Raw genomic sequence first — 21,967 nt, forward strand, 5'->3', positions numbered from 1 at the left:
CTACGAGCTGAGCGTTTGATCGTCATAGTCGAGGTTGTCAAACGTGCAGCTCGGGGTCAGGGATGCCAGGTAGGCGTCGGCGTCAGCCTGAGCTTGGGCGAGCTGGTGGGGCTGGATTTGCAGGGACGCAACCAACTGCTGATAGAGCCTGTAAAAATCGTGGCAGTGCGGGGGAACGGCGGCTGCTCGTTGTGGCTGCGTCAAGTCGGGAAAGCATTCACCTGATGGCAGTTGCATCTGGCTGGCGCCATGTGGCACGATCGAGTCCTCCTGGCCAGGGTCTGGTGTTTGTGCGACTCGTGGTTTGGCAGCAATCGTAGTTGTTGCCATGACCGCTGCCACAACAAGCAGCATGCACCGGCCCAAGGCCATGATGCGCGCGCTCGCTCGCCCCGCCCATGCACCACAAACTACTGAACAAGCAGAGACGGAAAAGAAGCGCTCCGTGGTCGTGGTCGTGGCGGGTTTCGGCTCCACATGAAAAAATGTCGCATTTTGAAACTTGTCTCATCAAGGAGAAAGGAGAGCGGGGCGAGTGAAGTGTGGGAGAAGGAGAGAGAGATGTGTGGGAGAAAGAGGGGTTTAGGTTTTTAGGTTTTGAGAGATTGAGAGAGATTTAGAGAGAGAGAGAGATTTAGAGAGAGAGAGAGAGAGCGAGAGTGAGATTCAGAGAGAGAGAGATTGAGAGAGATTTAGAGAGAGAGGAGGGAGAGAGAGCTTTAGTTTGGTCGGTTTGAGAAAGAGAGAAAGACACAAAGGAAAAGTACAACTACCACATGTAACAACAACAGGGAAACAAAAGGAACAAACACCACTGAAAAACAACAACCAACGACAACACTAAATACCAAGGGAGTCCACCCCTAAGAGTGACTCATGGTTCTCATAAATAACGAAAGGACTCTACACCCAAAGACCCAAAGCCCCTGCCCAAAGTGGCGCACCAACATGTCCTTGTTGGCAATGTGCAGGGTCGCCGTGAGCCGCTCCTTCCAGCGTGTAGCGAAGTTCTCCTCCAGCCCAGGCTGGTAGACTCCGCTATTCTCCGCCACCACGGCAAGTCGTCGCAGCAGACTAAGAAAATCAGAGCCAAGTCCTCCGGTCGTGGTCATCGCCAAGGCGACAACGTGAGTTTTGTCATTGTTGAAACCTTTGTACTTGGACATCTTCTGCTTCTCAGCCTCCTTCATCGCCTTGCCAACCGTCCACTCTCCGGTACCCGCCGCAGGTTGTGCAGAGACCACGGTCACGTCCAGCCCCAGGAAACTCTTCTGTGCGCCGTACATGCCGGTGCCAAAAAGCTTTAGAGAGAGAGAGAGCGAGAGAGAGATTCAGAGAGAGAGGGGGAGAGAGATGTAGAGAGAGAGAGAGATGTAGAGAGAGAGAGAGATTTAGAGAGAGAGAGAGATTTAGAGAGAGATTTAGAGAGAGATTTAGCGAGAGAGCGAGAGAGCGAGAGCGAGAGAGATTTAGAGAATGAGAGAGACACACGCACAAATACGCACACACACAGAGCACGAAAAAAAAGCACATAATTTTGAAACGAGCACAAATGCCGGAATGCACAAACGAGAGAAAAACACCACGCGCACAGGCTCGAGGTGCATGTATGCACGTGTTTCTTGCGCGGATGGAGCAATCATTGGTGAGTTGCCAATGAATTGCTTCTTTCTCGTGGTGAGCATGTGTTTTTAGCAGGTAAGACGTGACTGGTCAGAGGAGGCGACGAAGCAGGGGCCAAACTCGAGCCTGGGTGAGATTGAGGTCAAAGAGAGAAACAAGCGTTTGTCATCTGGCGGCACATACTTATGCCACGGTGCGATCGCAGTGCTGAAGTCGGGGCCGCATCGCCTCGGCAAGAGGACCCAGCTGCATCAACTTGGGGAAAGGGGAGATACACACAGACACACAGATACACACAGACACACAATGGTTCTGGACAAGGCACACAGATGGCCTTCTCTTCTCACATCGATGCAAAGCTTGCGGGACTTGTCCCCACTTTTCCAATCATCAATGACGATGCGATTTGTTTCCTCCCCTTTGCCTTGTTGCCAAGTTCTACTTCCTCCCAAAGCGGCAAAGAAAGGTTGTCACTGGTAGAAATGTGATTGTAATTCGTTGGTTGATCACACAAGGTTCGCGCTCATCAATTTGGGCAAACAATCTGATTGCTTCGGCAACACCACGCGAGGCCTGCTTCTGTTGAGGAAAGTCGTAGAATTCAGTCACAAACACACTCTCTGCGCCACGTAGGACGCGGAGACATAAACAACAAGAAAAATATATTCATGAACACTTCTGGGACAAGGGCACATCCCGCTCGTGCAGACAACAGATCCGTCTCCACAGACCAGAGTGGTCGGGGTCTGGCGCACTTGGCAAAGATGACTTTGCATGAGCTCACTTCAACAGAGGGGGGGGACACAGCTAACAAACAACCAAACTAACAACACAAGCACATTCGGTCAACGGCACTAAAACACGGTCAACACAGTGACATGATCTGTCAAATTGGATAAAACAAGGATAGGTACACCAAAAAGAAAAAGGCATCACATGCATCATGCTCGCGCGCGCGCACGCACCAAAAAACAAAAAACAAAAACAAAAAAGATACAGCAACAACAAGAAAGGAAGGTTTGCGAGCAAAGATACAGCGAGGACCAGGGCTGGACACGAGTTGACATGCACAACCCCAATCTTCCACGGAGCGACGGCACAAGAGCTTCAATATAGAACACATGACAGAAGACAACGGCGCACAAGTTCCATTCCGACCAGTTAAAACCGGATTGAGCGGAACTCAAACACCAATATCCAGATGTGTGTCGTAAGTCTCGACGCGAGCCCGCTAGGCCTCAAAACCGTAGGCTGACTCATCTTCATCGTTCAAATTGACGTTGCGAGACTTGGCCGGCCTACAAGAACAGTAAAGCATCAGGCATAGCGGAGAGCATGAGAAGGCAACACCACACACTGCAAAGGCAAAAAAGAAGAACAAAGAAGAACAACGCAAGTACAAAGCAAGTTCAAAGCAAGAACAACGCAAGAATAAAGCAAGAACAAAGAAAGAGCAAAAAAGAACCAAGACAAGGGTGGGAGGTTCAACGAAGCGGCGGGGCTTACCGAGCTGGCGGTGGCCCACTGTCAAAGTTGACGACACGGGCTCCAAGGTCGGATGACATCATCTCCGAGTCTTCACCAAACGCAGGCTGACTAATGGGCGTCGCATACATGCTCTCCATGGCCGCCATCGGACCAGCGCCATTCTGCTTGTCCAAGTAATCCAAGATGACGCGGTACACAAAGGCATACTGCTCGGCGGTCTGGACCATACCAGGTCGTTGCGTGCGCAAATGCTTCGTCACTTGATACAGATCCACCTTGTTCTCCTGCTTCATGCGCTCGAGGCAAATAACAGCAGCACAGTATGCGCCCGTTCGGCCCACGCCAGCGCTGCAGTGCACCACCGTGGGCTTCAGCTGTTGCAAGATAGCGTGTTCGTTGATGGCCTCGCGGTTGCCGTAGATGCTCTCCTCTTGAGGCACTACAACCTTGCTTCGCGCGTAGTCCTCAACGCGCATCACCAAGTCAACCAAGTCACGGCCAGAGCCCATTTCGCCCGAGGAAGGCCAGTTTGGAAACTGCCAGTGCTTGACCTCACGTGCTTGATCCGAGACGGGGTTGAGCAGAGTCAAGGTGCGCTCCACACCAAAGCTCTTGTGCTCCTCCTCAGAGATGGACACCTGCAAATCTCCAACATTGAGGGGGTCACTGCCCAGGGAGGGCCAGTACTGTTCTGACTTTTGCCGGCCACTCTCCTCAAGGTGAGTCAGCATGACAATGCTGTGAACCTCCTGCTCCCATACCATGCGCCAGAAGTCTGCCAGCGTGCTCTGCATGGGGCCCTGTGTGGCAATAAACTGCTTGCGTTGACGGAAGCCGTCAATGTAGCTGGCGTTGATGTAATCCGAGCCGACAACACCCGGCAGGGCCGATAGCTTGACGCGCGAAGCATCGTAAGGCATGATGTTCTGAAAGCGGTTCTTGCTTTTGTTTGCCATCTGCTGAGCAGCGTCAGTACGCGTGTTAGAGGAGGGCGGGCCCTGACTGAGGCCACGGAACTCCTGGTCCAGCTGAGTGCCGCCGGAGGAGACGGGCTTGCGCAGCTCATCAAAATGTTTGCGCAGCGTTTCGGGACTCATCTCCGTTACAATGTTGGAAAGACCATCTGCCAATGCCCGGTAGATAAAAATGTACTGTCCTTCAGTCTGAACCATGGTGGTGCGCTGGCGACGCATCTCGTTGAGACTGCCCATGACATCAACCTTGTTCTCGCTGGCGGCCTTGTCCAAATTGTAATCGATGGCAATGAGCGTACCAGTGCGGCCCACACCGGCAGAGCAGTGAACCACCATGGGCCCCGCAGCGGCCTGGTTACGCGTCTCCTTGGCCCGGCGGATAGTCGTCAAGATGCCAGCAGTGGAATCTGGGACACCGTGATCAGGCCAGGAGATGTAGTGAAATTGGGTAACAACCCGCGACTGCTGGCTCACCTGCACAGTCAGATGGCGAATGACCATGTCTGGGAATTCCTCCTGCTTGGTCATGAATACGCTCATGTTGGTCGTCAGCGGGAGTTGACCACCCACTTCCTCAGGCCAGTAGCGGTGACATTTGGTGCGGCCCTTCTCCTCGAGGTTGGTGACCATGACGATAACCGAGACGCGCTGCTCCCAGATCATGCGCCAAAAGTCCATGAGTGTGTGTGGCAGTGGTCCCTGCGCAGCAATGTACGACTTGGGCTGGTTATAGCCATCAATGTAGTTGGCATTGATGTAGTCGGAATACGGATCGTTGGGAAGCTTGTGCAACGGCACACGCGAGTGATCGTAAGCCAAAATGTTGGCAAAGCGGTTCTTTTGCCGGTTGCGGTCCATGATGGCGTAATTGCGACCAAACTCAGAGCCCGACTCAATGCACTCGTATTCCTCGGAGAACGCAAAGTCCGAGTTGGCGGCCATCTGCTGAATCACCGTGTTGAGGTCCGACACCGAGATCTCATGACGCTCAACAGGGGGCATGTGCGGCACGCCGCTGGCAGCGCCACCAGCGACACTGCTAGCGCCCCGGGGTGGCGCAATAACTGCCGCAGAAGCCCCGCCCTTGGGAGGCAAGCTGGGCTGTAGGGACGAGGACGTCGAGGTCGGGCGGACCGGCACGAGACCCATCGACGGGCCGGAGCGTGGCGCCGGCACTGGCGAGTGAAAGTTGTTTACATCCACAGCGGTAGAGTTGGTCATCGTCGAAGCTGTGTCGTTGCGCCAGAAATCTTCATCAGGCGCAGCGGCTTTGTTCTGGCGACGCCGCCACATGACAAAGACAAGAACGGCCACAATGAGAACGATGATGACAATGACAACTCCAACGATGATGCCAGTATTGTCAGCGGGGGCAGCCGCCGTCGAGGCCAAGGCCGTGGTCGGGTTGAGGCTGGCGGCCTGGCACAGTTCATCGTTGCCATTTTGCGTGCAGGTGAGGAGACGGAAGGTGTAGGTGGCACCTGCTTTGAGAGGACCATTGACATAACCATCACCGTCAGCGTCGACCTTCTCTCGCTCGGCACCAATGACAAAAGAGCTTCGAGACAGATCCCCCAATCCCTCCGACTCGGTAAAGGTCTGGCTGTACGCAATGTAAGCCATCGGGCTGCTGGCAGCCTGGGCTTCGGACCACGTCCCGAAATCACAGCTGCTAGAGGCGCAGTCCAACGAGGCGACGGCATGGGTGCTACTGCCTTGTGGCTCGACCACGAGCGAGAGCCGACGGATGGGACCCGAGTACGTGGAGGGTGCGACCCAGCTGACAGCAAAGGCTGATTGTGAACTATATCCATCAGGCAGAACGGCACTCGTGACCGCGGGCGGTGCTTCAGGCCGCGCTGAAAGCGTGCGGCGCTCTGCCACGCGCCCTGGACCACGCAAGATCACACCGGTGCCCTGCGTGTTCACCGTAACGAGTGACATGTTCATGGTATACAGTGTGTAAGGCCGCAAGTCAGTAAAGGTCCGGCTGTAGTCATCGTTTTGACCCCGCTCATGACCACTGCGGTCGTTCGAAAAAGGCGAGTCTTGATCCAGCGTGGTCGAGTACTCAAGCTGCGTCAAGGCACCGTTTGAATTGTAGTATTGGCGCTCCGTGCGTTCGACAACTAGAGCCAGGTAATCGATTGGCCCATTACGCTCATGCTTAAGAGGCAACACGTAATTCAGCGTCATCTGACTGCTAGTTACGCCTGTAAAGTCAAGCTGTGTCGGCGCCGCCTCGGGGGCGGCTGACTCGGTGCGTTGGTGGCCCAAGCGATAGAGGGGCGCGGCGCCGACCTCGTTGTTGGCCGTCACCTCGACGTCGTAGGTGACGTAGGGGTCCAACTGTGTATACACCGAGTCGTAGTCATCGCTGCCCAGTTCATCGGTCGCGGTGATGGGCGTGGTCACGATCTTCTTGTTTGGGGTGTCGTACTGCGAGTCGGAGCTAGCGGAGATGACCACCGTATAGTTGGTCATGATTCCGTTGCGAAGAAAGATGTCCAAAGACTGGAAGCGCAACCGGAAGGTGCGCGCCGTGACATCGAAAAACTCAAGCTCGTCGACGATACCGGTCGGAACGGTTGGAGCCAAGAGTTGGCTTCGGCTATCGTACATGGTGCCAAAGCCCACTGACGTGGCCGCCTCAACCTTGACTGCGTACAGAAAAGCCGGTTGCAAGTGAGGAAATTCAACAGCAAAATCGCGCTCCGGGGTGAAGGGGGCTGTAACGGCAATATTGGATACAGTGGTCTCGATGGTATGGTCGCCAGGGGCTACTGCTGGCGAGGATTGGCGCTCGAGCGTGACTCGAAACGACTCAATGATGCCATTACGTCGAGTGGCGATGGGGAGCGACCACGAGACATTGATGCGGGCATCGCCGTCGCCATCGCCTGTCAATTCAGTGATTGCTAAATTGCGCACTGCGGCATCAGGAGTATAGGGATCCGTTTGAAAGACGACAGCAAATTCGGGGCCGTTCAAACCATTGCCGTTGGAGGCGCGGACCGTGATTCGATACTCCATGTAAGGCTGCAATGAGGACAGGCGAACTCTGGTGACAGCACCGTCAATGGTGCCAGTTGCGGCCAACTCATCGGGTGCGGTCCGCAACCCGCCGTCCTGGATGCGGTACGCAAAGTCGCTGTTTGCGCTGTTCGCCTGATAAGTAATGAGGTACCTGAGCTCGGGACCATTCTGATCTTCTGATCGCGGTGGTGTGATCGAAAACATCAAGGACTGATCGCTGGAATCGCTGAGGTCTACCGCACGCACCGCCGTGGCAGGGGCCGCGCGTGCCGTGGTCCAGTCATAAAAGGCAGTGCTGATACCAGCCCCCACTGCCGTGCGAGGTCGAATTGACACATTGTACTTGACGTACTCCTCTAGCGAGTCAAGGCGCAGCGTGAAGAGATTGCTAGCAGCGCCGGAGTTGTTGACACTGAACTGACAAAGACCACCGCAGGCATCTGTGGCGTCCGTGTCCACGCGGCGTGGGTCATAGTCGCTGGCGCGCGACAAGGTAACCAAAAAGCCTACAATCATGCCCGAGCGGTCGGCTTCAACAGGCAAGGACCATCGAATGACGCTAAATGTTGCGCCATCGCCACCAGACGCCAGATTGATGGCAGTTACGGGGCCCTGAGGAACATCCTCTGAAGTGCGGTAGATAAGATCATCACTGGCTGGAGAGAGCAGGCTGGCATCAGAGGCGGGATGGGCATAAAGGCGAACGACGTAATCGAGGCCCGGGTGAAGGCCAGTGAGCGTTGTTTGGGTGCCTACGAGGTTTGTTTGCACCATGGGGGCCGAAAAGTCGTCACTGATTCCCAAGCTGGCAGCGGTGACCGACGTGGAGTCCGCGTACGTGGTCGTGCTCTTGGCCACGTACTCCAGGCGGTAGCGCAGATTGTTCGTGTTGTGAGCCGCTGCAGGGGGCGCCGCCCAGCTCACAGTCAGACTATTGAAAGTGGCTGAGGCTGTCTGATCCAGCACGGGAGCGGCATCGGGGGCAGCCTCGAGCGTCTCAACATTTCCCAAGTAAGTGGGCGGACCACGCAGGGCAGCCATGCCCGTGTTCTCCGCATACACGGTCAGGTTGTAGATGATGTGCTTCTCAAGGCCGGAGAGAACGAAGGGTGATGCACCCATGCGCTCGCGACCGGTGTCCGGAAAGGATGCGTTGGCGCGCACTTGCCCAGGCACACGGGCAAACTCAACGTAATACTCGGGGGTACCCATGCGATCAACCGGGTTCAACTCACTCCAAACTACATTGATGCTGGTCGAGGAGATGGCTGTGGCCGTGGCCACCACAGGGGCCACCGGATTGTCCTGCTGGGTTGTATAGCGAGCCGTATCGGAGGCCAGGCCATCGCGCGAGCCCGAGCGTGTGCTGTTGACACGCAACAAAACACGGAAGGCGTAATCCGTGGCCGGCACTAAATCGTCGACTTCAACGACACCGGCGGTAACCTCGGCGACCGTCACCTGGCGCTCTTGCGCTGGCACTTGTCCAAACTCGTTGCAGCCCGCCACCTGCTTGTCAGTTGGCACGTGGGGTGCAGAGCAGTCAAAGATCCACTGCAGCGTGTAATGCAGGATTGGCAGGGGCTCCGTTTGCGGTGCCGTGATGGTGACGGCAGCCGTGTAGCCCACGTCCACCTGGGCACTAGTCACGGCCAAGCTAGGCGCACGCATGGCACGGCACTGCATCGTCGTCTGCTCCAGCGTCTCATCCATGATAGCGCGAAACCCGTCGATGAGGGAGATGCCATCGTAGCTGAAGATTTGAACGTCACTGCTGTTGAACACCGCGTCATAGAGCTGAGTCGAACCATCCAATTCACCCGTGTGCAGATATCCAGCCGAGTTGTCGGCAGCAATTTGAAGCACGGCCAGACCAACAGGCGAAGAGGCATCTTGGGCAAGGGTGGAGTTCACCTGAAGAGCAAAATTGGTGTCAGCTGGGAGCTCGACCAGTTTGAGGACCCCGTCATTGGACGAGTATCGGCTCTGCGTCGTAAAAGTCTTTGCAAAGGCTGTGTTGTCCGCAAGGTTGACAAACACTAGGAACATCTGTGTGGTATCACCGGCGGATTCCCCGGACGCAAGGCCTGCATTGGTTGCAGCCACAGATACGCCCAGCTGGCAGTCTGACTCAGGATCCCGGACGGGTAGGACTTCGAAGAAGGGAATATGACGCAATTGACCACCAATGACGTCCAGCATTACAAGCACGTCGTTCAGGGACACGCTCTGGCTCAGATCCACGTCCATGGCGGCATTCGATGCGGGTGCCTGGCCCAGGGAGCCAGTCAAGTATTGAAGCAGCAGGAGGGCATCACCAACAGTAAGGCGACCATCATCATTGAAGTCGAGGGAAGCATCAGCGTCACCAACTGCGGCTCGCCGACGCCGCCCACTGCCACCGCCAATGTGAATCGAAGTGCCAGAGGTACCCCAGTGATAGGATGTTGAGACGGACCATCGGCGATCACGCTCCCAACCGGGGGCGGGAGTGGAAGTCGAAGCCTCAGCCTTCACGCCGGCGTCCCAAGAAAAATCGTTGCCGTGTGAACCCAGATGATACGTTGTGTGAACGGCCCAGCGGCGTCGGCGAGCTTGCTCAGCAAGAATGTCAAACTGAAAACTGGACCCCGGGGAGCGAACATCGCTCAGCAAGACCACACCAGTCGCACCCGTGAGCTCCACAAGTTCAACATCAAATCGCACCGTGGTTGACGCCGTGCTCGCGACGAGGAACGTGGCCGTACCAAAATCCACGTTTTGACCTGGTGCCAACGGTTGGGCAAAGAGGCAGGAAATGGTAATACGCTTATCGGTATCGCGATTGGCTCGAATCAAACCCAAAACACCGCGGGAGACGCGGACGTGCTGCAGCGTGAGGGCATCCCGTGGGTCAAGCGTGATGCGCAGCTGGATGGCACCCACGGCCACATCCGAGGTCAGGCGCAACGGCATCTCAAAGGTGCTTCCAGCTGTTTGGTTGGAAAAACGCGTGAGATCGACACCCGAAGCGTCCTTGTCCAGCTGCACTGTCACATTGATTTGCCTTTGCAGCTCCTCGTTGACCATAATCGTCAGCTGCACCGGTTCCGCAGACGAGGCCAGGACGTCCAATCGACCAAACTCATCAATGGCCAGGATATTTGCGTCGGATGAGGCAAACGTGATGCCGAGCGCAGTGGGAATGAACGTGCCCGTGAGGGTCTCGTGCAGCAGGTGCGCTGGAATCGTCGTGCCATCGCTCAGCTCAATGTCAAAAGACAACAGCAACTGACTGTCGGAGTCGTCAATGACCATTGAGCTACCACTGGTAGTGACGTTCATGGCTGCCAAGTTGTACACGGCAAAATTGTCAATATTTTGCACAGTACGACTGCTGCTGTCGGATCGCAGCAGTTCGGCAAAGTCATCACCAGTTTCAAGCCGCACGAGCAAATTCTTTGAGGAGCTGGCGAGATGAGCAGCCTGAATGAAGAGTGTCGTGTCATCGTAAACGCCAAACTCGATGGTGGCACCGTCGTACTCAAGAGTGTCGACAAGGCTGGTTGGCACGTAAATGTGATCGTCTCTGGTTCGGATCTGCACAAAGGCCACTCCTGGAACGGCTGCGATGCGATCGGTGACAGTGCCGAGGTCGGGATAACTGAACGTGAGAATTTCAAAGACTGGCAGTATTAATTCAATGTTAACCCGCAGCTCCAACTCCGAACCCTCGGACGTTTCAATGATAATGGAGGCCTTGTTGCTTGTCGGATCGTCCTCTACTTCAATGTATACGGCACCTTCGCCCTCGATGAGCGAAAAGTTGTTGAGATAAGTAGAGGCACCCAGCTCGACGTTACTGCTAGAGATGGGCACGCGCGAGCCGTCACTGTACACGATTTCCAAATGAATCACGGCCGAGTATGGCTGATCAAGACGCTCGCCGTATTGTCGGCCATACAGGGAGGCGGGTGCATCCAAGGCCACCAGCTCCTTCGGCACTGGGCGGGAATAGTTGAGGTCAAAGGAGGCGCTGATTGTTTCAGGCGTGCAATCAGCCCGCTGTGCAAGTTCAAGACTGCGAGTTTCCTCCGTATCTTCCGTCAGCACGATTTCATCCAAGCTCGTTGTGAACATATCATCAGACGGAGTAAGCGTCCAGCGGTCCGAGGTCATGGGGTCGAACAAACTGAGAAGAGCAAAAGGAAAGGCTCGCCCAGCAGTGAGTCCCACAACGAAGGAAGATTGACCCCGGGCAGTAGCTGCCTGCGCGCCCGAACCAGCCACCACGTGAGAGAACATTGCACCCTCAACACGACCCAAGTAGGCACGGGCGCCCAAGTAGATGGCCGCTGAGCTAGCATCCCGCACGGTGACTGTTGCGCCCGCCATCTCGAGATCCACACTGATGGAGACGGTCCCAGCCGAGACACCCACAAAGGCACGTTGTGTGGCCTCGTACGCCAGGTGGGGACCATAGCCCGAGAAAGCGGTGGGGGCAACCAGGCTCGTCACGTCCACTTCTGTGACGGCGTTGGTGCCATCGGTAATGTCCGCCCAGACTCGTGGCCGGGTCGTGGAGTAGATAGGCCGGCACGCCTCCGTATCATCGGGATCGGCCGTCTCGCCAATCGGTGAAACCACAGACTGACTCATTTCAAGACGGGCATTGACAGCACGCCAAACAGTCAATGAATAGTTGCCCGTCATACCAAGGTGAGTAGCTTGAAGCTGCACTTCGCCCGCAAAGTCGCTGGCGAATGTGAGGGTGCTGCAACCATCCAGCTCCTCCTCCGCCGAAACAGGAACGACCGCACAGCTCAAGCTGGACACGGTCACTGGGCGACCATCTGAGGCGAACACTTGTACGTCTAGCGCCACAGTGTTCTGCTCAAGAATATTGAGGTGGTGGCGCAGCCCGTTGGCAGGGCGGATAAAGACAGCTGCCGCGTTGGCCTCCAACACGTGAAGGACTGCGCTGGCATTTGATTGCTTGCGCACATACACCACTTGGGGTACTACCGAAGCCTGGGTGGCGAGTCGCACCTCATCGGCCACAATCTCGATGGTCACTGTTGCCTCCTCGCTCACAGGTCGAAAGGCGATATCAAAAAGATCCAAATCCTCGGGCTGATTTGCATCGGCATTCGTGGTGAAAGCCGTCACCACCAGCGTGTGGGCATTGCCTTCTTGAGATGAGGACTGGATGGCTACGAACCAGTCGTCACTGGCAACAGCAAAGCTGCTTTCGGTAAACTGAGCTCCATGCGCAACAACGGTAAATGCCAAGCTCATGACGGGTTGGCGACGGTGGTAGGCCACGCGCATGAAGCCAGCGTCGGTCACATTGTCGCTCAAAAAGACCGCAACGGTGTTGGGGGTAACAAACGCTGGCATGGCGATGGAGGTGGCCAAGGCACCAGTAAGCGTGTTGGCAGTCCAGCTCTGGTCGGCGGCAGTCGAGACCGTGAAGGCTGCCTCGGCAGCGCCAAACCATGAGCCAGGCACGTGAGCAGAGCCCGTACAGATACCCAGGGCCGAAACGTTTGTCATGCCACAAGTCAGGGTCAAGGGTGAGAATGAGGCATTCTCGTGGGTGACGTGCAACAGAACCTCGTAGGGCGCAACCCATGGCTCTCCGGCTGGGCCAAGCGCTTGAATGGCAACGTGTAGGCGCGGGCTGATCGGTGAAATGGTGCGAGTTAGGAGCCGCAAATCCAAGGACGTGGCAGCACTGGGCTCCAGGGTCACGGGTGCCGTGTTATGCACTGCACCGTACTGCATCGACACAGTACCGGCAGTGGCGTAGACGAATTTGACATTAGCAGTCATGTTGCTGCTGAGCACACCGGCATCCAGGGATGTGGGACCAAAAAGTGCAAAGTCGGCAGACATTTCCACAGATACATTGTAAAGCGGGTCGGGGAGGGGCGCACAGATGGTATCAATGGAGCCAGCGCATGCTGCCTGCTGCCAGTAGCCCGCACCGCAGACGCCACAGGGCGTGCAAAGGCCATCACACTGCTCGGGACGGTAAAAGCCATTGGTGCTTGTGCAGGCCTGGCAATCGAGATGAATGACAAAGGGATCGCTGTCCGCGACGTAAACGGCACCCGTGTACAGGGTACGAGCGCCTGTTTCGATGGGAGCTTGCAACTTGGAAAGCACATCCTCGGCCACGGTTTGTGAGCAGCTGTGGCAAATCACACGAAGGGAGGCCTGCACGTTACCAGCCACCTGTTCGTGAGAGATGGAAGCCAGGTCATCGTCAGAGAAAGCACGGGAGATGCTGGCATCGGCCGTCAGAGCGGCCGCAAGCGCCTCACGCAGAACGCGACGCTGAACTTCATATGTAAAAGTGGTCGTTGAGGGCAGCCGAAGGCCAAAGTAAATAAAGATATTGCCGGACCCCGGATCGTCAGAGCGACTCGGTTCGTCTTCAATGAGGCGCAAGAAGGCCCGGGAGTAGGCAGGACCATTGGTCGAAGACAGGTCATCGTAAAGGTCACCACGGCCAGTGCTATTAACCACATCACGAACGGCGGCAAGGACATCTTGGTATTCCGCATCAATCGCGTCAATGTGAAAGTCGATAACGGTGCTGCTATTCTGGGAGACGCAAACGCGGTCAGAGGTGGCGGTGGCCTCCACAAACTCCTCGTAAAAGCGAGGATCACACTCGGCCAAGAGCTCGCATTGACGGTCGGTCACATTGGAAGGAGCGAGTACTTCGTACTCATTGTCCGTGCAGTTGGTCCAGGGCGTGCACGCGCTAGCCGAGCTGCTGAAGGAGAAGGTAGCATCAGGACACGCCGAGCATTCGCGCTGCGACGTGATGGTCGGTGGTGCCGTCACGTAGGAGCCGGGCGCACAGTCGACAACGGCGGCACACGTGGACTGTCCAGCATTGGCCTGAAAGTTGACGCCAGCCGTGCACGCTTGACAAGAGGTCGCCTCATCGTCGAGGCTCACAGATCCTGGCGGGCAAGAAGCACAGGATGGCACGTTGGTCGAATCACTATAGGTACCCGCCGTGCATGCAGCGCACTGGCGATCACTCGAGGAGGTGGGGTCTTGTGAGACTTCCTGGCCGGGATCGCAGTTGCGAACTGGAGCACACGAGGCATTGCCCCCCGAGGCAAAAAAGTCGGCTGCACAGGCTGTGCAAACGCGATCCGAGGTGGCGTTGGGTGCAGCAGTTTGTCCGAAACCAGCTGGGCAGCTGCTCCAAGCACGACATTCCACGGCTCCCGAGGCATTTTGAAAAAAACCAGTTGCGCAGGGCACGCAGACATCATCGGTAGTCAAGCCTTGCCGAGTGCCTGGTGGGCAGAGTTCGCAAGTGCCTGTAGAGTTGGACGTTCCGTTCTTGCAGGCACAGCTGCGATCCGAAGTGCTGGTGGCTGCGACAACTTCTGTCTGCGTATCTGGGTTGCAAACCGTCAGATTGGCACACACGCGATCCGAAGTATTGGTCGCAGGAACCTCAGCGAACTGTTGTGCGGTGCAGATGGTCAGATTGACGCAGGACGAGGTCTGCGTGTCCAAGTACTGGCTGCCGGTGGCGCAATTGGGCAGGCCGGTGGTGGTTGCAGCAGCAGTGGTTGTGGGTGCCAACGTCGTATCGGCCGCCGTGGCGGTCGTGGTGGCAGTGGTTGTGGTGGCGGCGGTTGAGCCGGCAGCCGTGGTGGCGGTGGTCGTGGTGGTCGAGTCGGCCATCGCGGTGGTGGTTGTAGCGGCTACCGGAGTAGACGATACATCACGACGGCGACGATCGTTGGCTTCGCACTGGCGGTCGGAGCTGGTTGTTGGAGCACTGACTTCAACAGTCCCTTCTTCGCACGGCGTCACGGCTGAGCAAGCTTCGGCATTGACCGTTTCACTGTACGTCTCGTTTTGTAAGCAACCAATGCAGACGCGATCGGAACTGGATGTCGAAGCGGTTTCGATGCTCTGGCCAGGTTGGCACTGCGTCAGATTGCGGCAGGCCACATCACTGCTCGTGGTGGCTGCGACTTCCGCATATTGATAGTCCTCACAGGTGCTAACATCCGTGCAAGCCGAGTCGTCTGCAACGTCACTGAATGTTTCACCAACAGTACAAGGCTCGCACTGGCGATCGCTGGATTTGGTACCTTCGGCGAGCATGCCATAACCAATGGCACAATCCTGGAAGATATTGCACTCGCTACCTTGTGCAAAGGTACCGTTGGGGCATTCAGCGCATTGACGGTCGTGTGATGCTGATGGCTCCACTGTCTCTTGCTCAGTTGGCCCACAGGTGGTCCAGACCCGGCAGGCACTGCGATCATCGGTATCGCTGTATGTACCGGCCGTGCACACCGCACACTGCACGTCTTGAGTCGGAGAAGGAGCAGTAGACTGGCCCTGTCCTGGAGGACAGGTACTCCACGGCGTGCATGTTTGCTCGTTCAGCGAGCTGGTGTAAGTGCCAGTGCTGCAGGGAGAGCACAAGCGGTCACGGAAGGCGCCTGGTGATTGCTTTACACGCTGACCGGCAAGGCAATCAGTCAACGGCACACAAAGATCAGGATGGGTATCTGCACGAGCATCAAAGGTGCCGTTGTAGAAAAACCCTTCGTCGCAAGGGGACAGCCGGTTGAGCTCGGTCACAGCATCGATGATGACAGAGACGGTCGAGTAGTCCACGGGAAGATTGGCGTTGATGATCCGCTGCAAGCTACCTTGCACCTGTAAACAAATAACATTTACGCCTTGAGCTCGGAGCAGTCGACAAGACAAGACAAGACAAGACGACAAAGCACACACACAAGGAGAAAAAGACAAAACTTTTGGATAATTACAGACCTCATTTTGGTCCACAGTAGCATGGCTGATGTTCAAAAACTCGAGCGTGTGATTTTGACGCAAGGTGCAGACACGACCCGCGGTTGAATTAGGCTGCCCGACCAAGTCTTTGCAAGTCCCACTGATGCACGGGAAGGCAATGCAGGCATCCACTGCAAGTGCCAGAACGAGGACAGGGTGAGGTGGTGACCAGAAGCTTCATGATTAAGAGGGACTGGGCATCAGCCATGGATTGTTGCTAGCGAGACGTACCGTCACACTCTCGATCCGTGGTAGCAGTTGCAGCCACTGTCTCATAGAAACCGGGTGCACAAACGGTCAGATTGGTACATGCACGATCGGACGAGGTTGTGCCATCAGCAGTTTGGTACTGGTTGACAGTGCAACTGGAGAGTGGTGTGCACGACTCCTCGTCGACTCCGGCGGTAAAGTTGGTCCCCAGGGTGCAGGCAGTGCAGGTGTTGTCACGGAGGCGATTGGCCCGTCTGGACACGAAAGTGCCGGGTTGGCATGGCGTCACATCGAGGCAACCGTACATGTTTTCCTGCAGAAGATGGGCAGGCATCGCCATTTAGAGCCGGGAGTTGGAAAAAAAAAATTCAGATCGATGTGTCAAATGCTGCCAACTCTGACGACTTACGCTGGGTGTGTAGTTGACGAGATATAAGCAATCATCACAAATACGGTCTGAGCTGGCTGTGCCGTTAACGTCAATATATGTCTTCGGTTCGCAATCGGACCAGGGCTGGCAGGTGGAACCCTGTGCGGCAGGACGTGGTGTTGGGAGGAGGGTGAGGGGCTGTGAGAGCACCGCGATCGGTTCGGTTGGGCTGATGCTGACATGCATGCCACGCTTGCACCAACGTTAGTGTTGAAGAAACCATCGGGACAGGGTTGACAGTCTCGATCCGAGGTCGTGCTTGGGGTGTTGACAGCACCAAAGCCGGGGGGACAAGTAGTCCAGACGGAACACTGGAGCTCGTTGTCCTGAACACGGTACCAAGGCGAGAATATGAGTGTTCGTGATGGAAGTGGCTGTCGCTGTGGACAAAGATGGCAACGAGGCGAGCAGAGGGAATCGAGCAAAAGCGCTTCAACGAACGTTGATGGTGAAAGTGCCGTCTGTACAATTCGCACAAGAGCGATCTGAAGAGAGAGTTGCCGCTTGATTGACAGCTGTTCCAGCAGGGCAGGTAGTTGTGGCTGTGCACTCGGCTTGGTTGCTCTGAAAGAAAAGAAGGCAAAAACGTCGACAGGGCGAGAAGGAGAGGCGGTTGAGAATAAGATAGCGCTCGAGGGGTGCCTGTTTATGAAGCCGTTGGGACGATTGGCAGAAAGCAAGCTTCTCAAACACATACGGTATTGGACCACGAGGAGCCCAGGGTACAGTTGTCACAGGTGCGGTCTGCCTCGGCAGTGCCGGCCGTGAGAACGTGCTGACCCGGCGCACAAACCGTCCAGTTCATGCAGGCTGGCTGGTTACCCTGTAACCATTCATTGCGAGCCATAATCAATCCGTGAGCAAGAGCACATACACGCAAACGCATGCACACCTCAAACAGTCAGGTCGGGGAAAGACAATAGGAAAGGAGAGAACGGAAGATCATCGACAACAAGAGTCGAGCCGTACACCGGGCAGGACATACCAGTGTGGAAAAGGTATTGGTGGGGCAGGGCAGGCATTGACGATCCGAGGTCGCGTTTGGGGCTTGGGACTGGAAAAAGCCGGCTGAGCAGTTTGTCAAGAAAACGCAGTTGTTGCCGTCAAAGTAGCTGCTGGCCCCACAGTCTGGCAGAGCAGTGGTCGTAGGGGCCACCGTGGTAGTGGTGTCGGCAGCGGCGGTCGTCGTCGTTGGGGCCACCGTGGTAGTGGTGTCGGCAGCGACGGTCGTCGTAGGGGCGGCCGTGGTTGTGGTGTCGGCAGCGGCGGTCGTCGTCGTAGGGGCCACCGTGGTTGTGGTGTCGGCAGCGGCGGTGCTGGTGCTGCCAACTGAGCCAGTGTGTGAGAAAAGCAGGAAGACGAGGAAGGCGATCAGCGCCTTGGACCCCGACCGTCCAAAGGAGGCTTGCACCCGCATGCTGGCGGTAGCCGTTTCCCCGCAGGGGGGAGGGATAAAGGCGTGCGACGAAAAGAGACACGGAAAAAAAAGAAGTGGTCAGAGGGGAAAGGAAAAAAAAATAAAAAAATAAAACCCGTGTCACGCGACCATGGTCTGGTCCGTGCTTCGTGTTGGGGGGAGGATGGATCCTCTGGTCTAAGCGGCAGCGAAAAGAAAAAATGTGAGCCAAGACGGACGCAATGACCGGGGAACGAGAAGAAGCAAAGGCGAAGAGCAAGAAGAGATGGCATTGCCAGTGAGGCTTGAGGCCAAAACGAACTGAGACACACAGATGCAGCAGAAAGGAGCACAAGAGGAAATGGGTAAAATAAAAAATAAAAAAAACGGAAAAAAAAAAAAGGGGGCGGAAAGCAAGGGCAGCGCAACAGCAGCCCCGAACCGCCCAGCGGGGGGCCGGGGAAAACGAGCAGGGCGTGTGTGGATCAAGACTTTGGACAATGCGTTGAGAGGGTGTGTGAGAGCGTGTGCGTCATGCGTTGTTTTGAATGAGAGAGAGAGAGAGAGAGAGAGAGGATCGAGACACTTGGTGTGGGTCCGCGCGCGCGATGGACCACAAGAATGAAATCATATCATAGAGATGAACGAGCGAGAGCGTGGATGTGAATCAACGTGAGGGAGCCAATTCAAAGACCGGGTCTCAAGTGCATCAAGGGTTTCACGGCTGAGGTTTGCTCGATGGTTGGCCGACCGTCGTGCCGAGGTCACGCCCAAGCGTGTGCGCGTGAAACGTCACAAGCTCGTGTGACGACGACACGACACGGCAGGGCGCCAAGACCAAGAGCCTGGTTGACACGCGATGCACAGGCCCACCACCCACGGCCGACCACCACGATAGGAAATCCACAAGCCAAGGGCAGTGACGTTGCACACCCCCGGGCGTCGACGACACGCCGCCAACGCCGCCAACGCCGCCGCCGCCGCCCTCGGACTGACTTGAGCCTTGTTTGACAGAGATTGGGTGTGGGATGGGCAACACGGGCAGAGAGGGAGGGACCAACGGGTACGAGATTCAGAGATGGAGTCTGCTGTAGGAGATGTTGTATAGGGAATAACAAGGCAAACGCAGAGAATATGCTAAACAGCGAGGTTCATAAAGAGCTCACCCAAAAGACACCACACACTACAAGAGACACGACATGAAGAACAGCCAGCGCACACTGTACCTCCACCGCAACAGAAGAAAAATACACACACACTCGCTCTCTCTCTCTCTCTCTCTGGTGTGTGTGTGTGTCTCTCTCTCTCTTTTCTCTCTCTCTTTTTCTCTCTCTTTTTCTCTCTCTCTCTATTTTTCTCTCTCTCTCTCTCTCTCTCTCTCTCTCTTTCTCTCTCCCTCTCTCTGTTGAATGCTATTCTTTCATATATTCTTTTGTTCTTTTGTTCTTTTGTTCTTTTGCTCTTTGTGCTGTTGCGTTGTAGTGTGTGTGGTAAAGGCGGCGGGCGTTGATGTTACGTTCGCGCTGTGTAATAACAGTAACAGCCATCACACTATATAGCACTCATGAGTGTAAGTAACGTTACACCTTTAAGTTACCGGTCCAGCCAAGAGAGAGGGAAGAGACACAAGAGACACACACGCACACACACACACACACAGAGGACCGACTGACGGTTTGGCAGCGCGCTCGTAGCGGTGGTCGAAATGCGAGACACGATGGCTTGCTGGGCTTGGGTTGAGGCATCAGATGGGGGACTACCTGTACATGATGATGATGATGGAGGAGGAGCTGCAAGATCCCGAGCGTCTTCCTCATCGTCTCCTCCTGTAGCTCCGACTCTGCTTGGGTCGCAGTCCGCACGCAAGCACGTGGAGGCTTGCCTGCTCAGCTTACGATGAATTGAGGCGACTGCTGGGAACAAAGCAGGTCCCCGATCCCCGCCTCTCCGCTCAGCTCCATGAGGCCGGTTGTACTTCCCTCCTCCCAAAGTCGTCCCCTGACCGACCCACTGCCCTGCCGCTGCCACTGACCATTCTCTCGAATCGGATCTTGCCTTGCCCCCGCCCCTCTCGCGTTTGACGTTATTTTACTTTTTTTTGCATACAAGCTCTTGCTTCTTTCGTATGGGACAGAGAGGTCCCATGCTCCAGACCGGCGTGACGCCATGCAGCTGTCACGGCAAACACGACCACGGCACATCTTGTCCAGCTCCACTGGACACCGTAGCCAGCATGGCATGGCACAGCCAGCCATGCGCACAACTCGGCGCTGCCCTTTCGTGCCCCCGCCGCAAACGTAACGTCAGACGTCGAACAATTGATTGTCCTATGGCCCGGCCCGAACTTTTGAATAGATTAAAAAGTGGTTTTTCTCCTTGGGATGATACAAGAATCCCATCCCCATCACCAGTCCAAGTCAGCATTGTGACGGTGGGCGAGATGAAGGACAAACGGCCTCTTCACAACACCTGTTAAAGTGTACTTTGTAAGGCTCTTAAATACAAAGAGACGAACGCAGTGAGTTTGTATCAAGTGTACGAATGCAGTGAGCATATCGTTATTTTGAAGCAGGGTCAAGTGTGTCAGTTTTTACACTACCGCAACCATGGCCCTCTTTGGCGAATCTCAAAAGTAAAATACATCTGCTTGAACTTCAATCCCCGCAAGCCCCCGGAAACGGCAGCGCCGTCGCCGTTCCGTCTGGCTCGTCTCGCTTTGCAGCGCCGTCGCCGCCCTTGCCGACTTGTATCCCTTTGACTAATACCGGCCTTTTTTTTTCTTGGTCCCCGTAGTCTGACGGCCGCCGTCCAGATTATCAACGCGGTGCCGGTCAAGCGGCTCAACTCGATCCTCACTCGCATCGCGCAGCGCCACCACGAAGTGGAGGAGGAAGCCTTTTCCGAGGATGAGCGATACAGCCTTCAGGTGGCGCTGGACATTGATCCCAAGGCCGTCAGCCTGCTCCTCGACACCCTCAGCTTCTTCTTTGACACTGTCAGTGTCGACTTTTTGACTCGCATTTCTGATCTCCCACCGCCCCTGGCACCACCTCACGGACCGGTCCCCTCTCACTGTCCCCCAGGCCATTTACCACCAATCCAGCATCAAATCGCTACAGAAAAATCTGGCCGCCGTCGGCTTGGATGAAGAACATGTTTGTGCCTGCCCCCCGAACGTCGCCTCCGCTGCTTGCACACCCGACGTCGCTCTCACCACCCACCACAACACTCGGTCCTTGCGCAGACACAAATCATCCTCAAGACTTGGGCTGACCATGGCGCTCAGCTCGTTGACACCACCCGCAACCAGCCCTTCTTTTCCACCTCCCTCGTCGACACTCGGTGGCAGGCTTCTGTGCAAACTGCGAGCCACACTCAGACACGCACCACCGTCCCCATGGGCCACCTCCAGCTTGAGCTGGCTGACAACGCCAATCAGGTGCCCCTCCCGACCAGTCCCCCGTGACGCCTGACCACGCCATACAAAGCGCACCCACCCTTCTTCCTGCATGGACCTCACGCATTCCCACATGGTTTGTGTTTTCCTTGTTTTTGTTTTTTTTTTGTTCTTTTTCTTTTTGAAAAAAAATACCCCAGCGACAACTGGTGGACCTCGAGTTTGATCACGCCGAGCTCTCAGACTTTTTTGGCAAGGTACACTCACCATGCCCAAAACCTCCCTGTCACACACATTGCTTCCAACCGACCCTTTTTGACCCCATGCTCACCTCCCCACGCCCCTGACGCCTCGGAATGACAGCTCAATGCCATTCAGAAGCAGCTCGATCAAATGGCCTGAACTGGGCCTCCAAAATGAAGAATAGTTGGCATGCCTTTTCCTTGTCAAGCCAAAAGACATCTCCTGGCCCTCCTCAGTGCATGGCCGGAGGCTACCTGGCTTCCAACCAGTGCAGGCTGTGACAGCTCTTCTCGCTACACACTAGGCTTTCCCAAATCAGGTCCCACCCCCCCCCCCAC

The 21,967-nt window shown here is 55.9% G+C and overlaps 3 protein-coding genes across 3 annotated transcripts in view; 1 reads left to right on the plus strand and 2 right to left on the minus strand.

Moving 5' to 3' along the window:
* The window catches only part of MONBRDRAFT_30506 (uncharacterized protein), a gene marked incomplete at both ends in the record, with an annotated part of 3,262 nt that extends 2,890 nt beyond the window's left edge, over window positions 1-372 (minus strand). Inside the window, one exon of the mRNA XM_001750959.1 lies at window positions 5-372. Coding sequence (XP_001751011.1) covers window positions 5-372 — 368 coding nt within the window. The remainder of the gene's footprint in view (window positions 1-4) is intronic.
* A 262-nt stretch (window positions 373-634) lies between these two features.
* Window positions 635-1,533, minus strand: MONBRDRAFT_30507 (uncharacterized protein; the record flags this gene model as incomplete). The annotated part of the gene is made up of 3 exons (XM_001750960.1): window positions 635-769; window positions 945-1,208; window positions 1,285-1,533. 3 exons carry the CDS (start codon window positions 1,531-1,533, stop codon window positions 635-637), a joined length of 648 nt encoding a protein of 215 aa, XP_001751012.1.
* Window positions 1,534-20,155: 18,622 nt separating this feature from the next.
* MONBRDRAFT_13056 (uncharacterized protein) lies at window positions 20,156-21,455 on the plus strand (the record flags this gene model as incomplete). Its single annotated transcript, XM_001750952.1, has 3 exons — window positions 20,156-20,286; window positions 20,783-20,984; window positions 21,234-21,455. The coding sequence occupies 3 exons, from the start codon at window positions 20,156-20,158 to the stop codon at window positions 21,453-21,455; spliced, it is 555 nt and encodes a 184-aa protein (XP_001751004.1).
* Window positions 21,456-21,967: the final 512 nt, after the last annotated feature.

Source organism: Monosiga brevicollis, genomic scaffold (assembly GCF_000002865.3).
Source record: "Monosiga brevicollis MX1 MONBRscaffold_54 genomic scaffold, whole genome shotgun sequence".
Classification (NCBI taxonomy): domain Eukaryota; class Choanoflagellata; order Craspedida; family Salpingoecidae; genus Monosiga; species Monosiga brevicollis.